Source organism: Nestor notabilis, unplaced genomic scaffold (genome assembly GCF_000696875.1).
Source record: "Nestor notabilis isolate BGI_N333 unplaced genomic scaffold, ASM69687v1 scaffold28243, whole genome shotgun sequence".
NCBI classification, from domain to species: Eukaryota; Metazoa; Chordata; class Aves; order Psittaciformes; family Psittacidae; genus Nestor; species Nestor notabilis.
This window is the reverse complement of record NW_009922806.1, coordinates 15,113-17,661: the sequence shown is the minus strand read 5'-3', so window position 1 is coordinate 17,661 and position 2,549 is coordinate 15,113. Positions and strand designations below refer to the sequence as shown.

Genomic DNA, 2,549 nt, shown 5'->3' with positions numbered 1-2,549 from the left:
ACCCTGCTCCAGTGAATGTGTCCCCTGCCGGTGGCAGGGAGTTTGAGCGGGAAGAGCTTTAAGGTCCCTTCCAACCCAAACAAGTCTGATTCTAAACCAGCTTTTGCCAACACAACAAAGTACATGGGGATCACTGTAGTAGCAGATCGGCTTTAAAGACCTAACCAGCAACAGGAGCCAAGACCAAGCCACAACAGGGAGAAACCAAACAGCTCCATGTCCTAACCTCCCAGGGAAGCACTTGTCACAGTGACCTCAATCACTTGAGCAGAAGCTGAGCCCTACTGCAGACCTGCCAGGTTTTGTTATCTCTATTTCCCAATCTTCCATGCCCACTGCCCATGCTGAGTGTGAACTCAGCCCCAGCACAACCTCGCTGTGCACCCGCTGCAGCAGCGCGCCTGGCGCCGGGTGTGCACAAGGGCCTGACTCACTTGGATTTTCCTCAAATGAAACCCTCCTGAACTGACTGTTTCAAAGGGTTTTATTGAAAGCCAAATGCTTGGCTCGATGTTGGTAAGAAAACTTAACAAAAGGGAATCGCACACCAAGTGTTTGGATGGAGGGAAGACAAAGGCAGAAGAAACCAAACCAACCAATCTCACGTTGGTTTAAGATGCTTGGAAGGATAGAGGTGCAGAACAGTCCTCAGCCTATGAAAACTCACAGTAAGAGCAACCAGTCCCAAAAATTCAGTGATTAAAACTAAGGAACAAATGAGTTCTATTTTATTTACAGACTGAATGGAGAAAGTTTGTATCTGTAAAGAGGTTTCTTACGACAGCAAAATCCAAATGGCCTTTGCCAAGCTGTGGCTGAAGGCTCGGTTCTTCAGCACCTCAAGCTACAGGAAGTGGTAGCAAGTCTCTTGGTTTGCAAGTCTTCTGGGTGAACTTAGTGTTCAAGAAACCAAGTAGCCATCACCTCTGAAGATGAAGAACTTGCCCCCACATCCCTCAAGCCTTGCAGCCACACTCCACACCAATCCTCACCTTGTCTTCCACAGGCCAGAGGTAAACCAACTAGGCACTGGTTTATGCAATGTCAGGTGAAGGTCAGGCTATACTTCTGGCTTCATGACAGCATCAGAACCCAGTTTTCCAGGGAACAATAGCCTGACTTGAACAACAGCCTCAAAACCTGGGGTGGAGATAGTCCCTTGTTGTATTTGCCATTAACAAACCAACCAACCAACCCAGAGCAGCACAAGCTGCACATCTGAACAGCAGAGGATCTGCACTCCCTGGAACATGGCACTGAGCTAAACACAAATGAAGTCCCTGAACTACTTACTAGTATCTTTGGTGCTACCCTTCCCTGTCAGCAGAGCACCACGTGAAGGTCTGTTCTCACCTGCTCTGTTCTCCTCCCCAAGCACCACCCAGGTCTTGTTACGACATGGGTGTCGTGACACTCAAGGGGGCTCTTCTGGGTGACAGATGGTATCGTGACTTCAAAAAGTTTTACAATATTAGCAAATAAGAGACTGGTAACGCAGTTTCATAACATTTCACAGAAAAATTACAATTGGATTTGAAAACATGTTGTCCTCCAAAAGCATCCTCAGTAGTAAGGTCGTCGCGGGTTGTTCTGTGGGGAAGAAGAGAAAAATGAATCAAAACTGCTGTCTTCACAGAACAATGAGCATCTGAGCTTAATTACCTGAAAAAGCCACTGAAACGTGACATTTCTGACAGCAAAACCTGAGCTTTGCCCATCACACGTTATAAATGGAGCTTTCAAGGTGTGCTGGCATGCGGAATGGACGAGGCCAATGCAAATGGAGCAGCCTTTTGCAACCAGGAAAGCAATTATCCAAGAGAACCCTTGGATTCATGGACAAGCCCCCTGTATCCTTTGTGCTCAGCATTTATTCTTGGTATGCACCAGATAAAACTCAACCCATAGGCTTTTGTGTTTAAAAATAAAGTGATGGCAAGGAAAACTGCGCATCCGTGGCTGTTTTGGTAGCGATAATGTGATTCAGCATGAGAGCAGAATCAAAAGAGAAACTTTCACAGCATTTGCTCTCTTGGCTAAGTGCTACAAACACCCCCATCCTTACGAGACACACACAGAAGCCTCAGTGGGTTTGTCACTGTATCTGCTCTCGTTTTGGGACCACCTTACCAATGGATTTGGTCGGAAGCGGTAGGCGAGCATCATTCGCTTACGGAATGCCTCGTACTCATCATCCTCCTTGGTGAGCTCAGCGGGACGATCGATGCCAAAACCAGCTCCATCCACAGCAGCAGTTCCCCTGGTTGGAAAGAGGGAACAAAGATGTGACAGATCAGCTTCCTCTTCACCAGAAAGACCTGCTGCCTCTTGTCAGCAGAGCTGGGGGATGCATCAGGGAGTGCTGGGCATCGTCACGCAGAGCGCGCTGCATCAGGACAGACAGCTAATACCGAGCAGCTTATTGCATTTGCCATGTTGCTACCCTGCCCTTCTGAGTCAGTGATGCTTGCTGTTGTTAGATGGAAGCAGGAGTGTCAACATATATTTGCTTAACCTTTCACAGCTGGAAGAGAAACGGCATCTGTGCT

The 2,549-nt window shown here is 47.7% G+C and overlaps 1 protein-coding gene across 1 annotated transcript in view; it reads right to left on the bottom strand.

The window, feature by feature from the left end:
- Positions 1 to 1,498: 1,498 nt before the first annotated feature.
- SUGP1 (SURP and G patch domain containing 1) overlaps positions 1,499 to 2,549 on the bottom strand; it is a gene marked incomplete at its 5' end in the record, with an annotated part of 16,088 nt that continues 15,037 nt past the window's right edge. Inside the window, 2 exons of the mRNA XM_010011818.1 lie at positions 1,499 to 1,590; positions 2,131 to 2,260. Coding sequence (XP_010010120.1) covers positions 1,564 to 1,590; positions 2,131 to 2,260 — 157 coding nt within the window. The remainder of the gene's footprint in view (positions 1,591 to 2,130; positions 2,261 to 2,549) is intronic.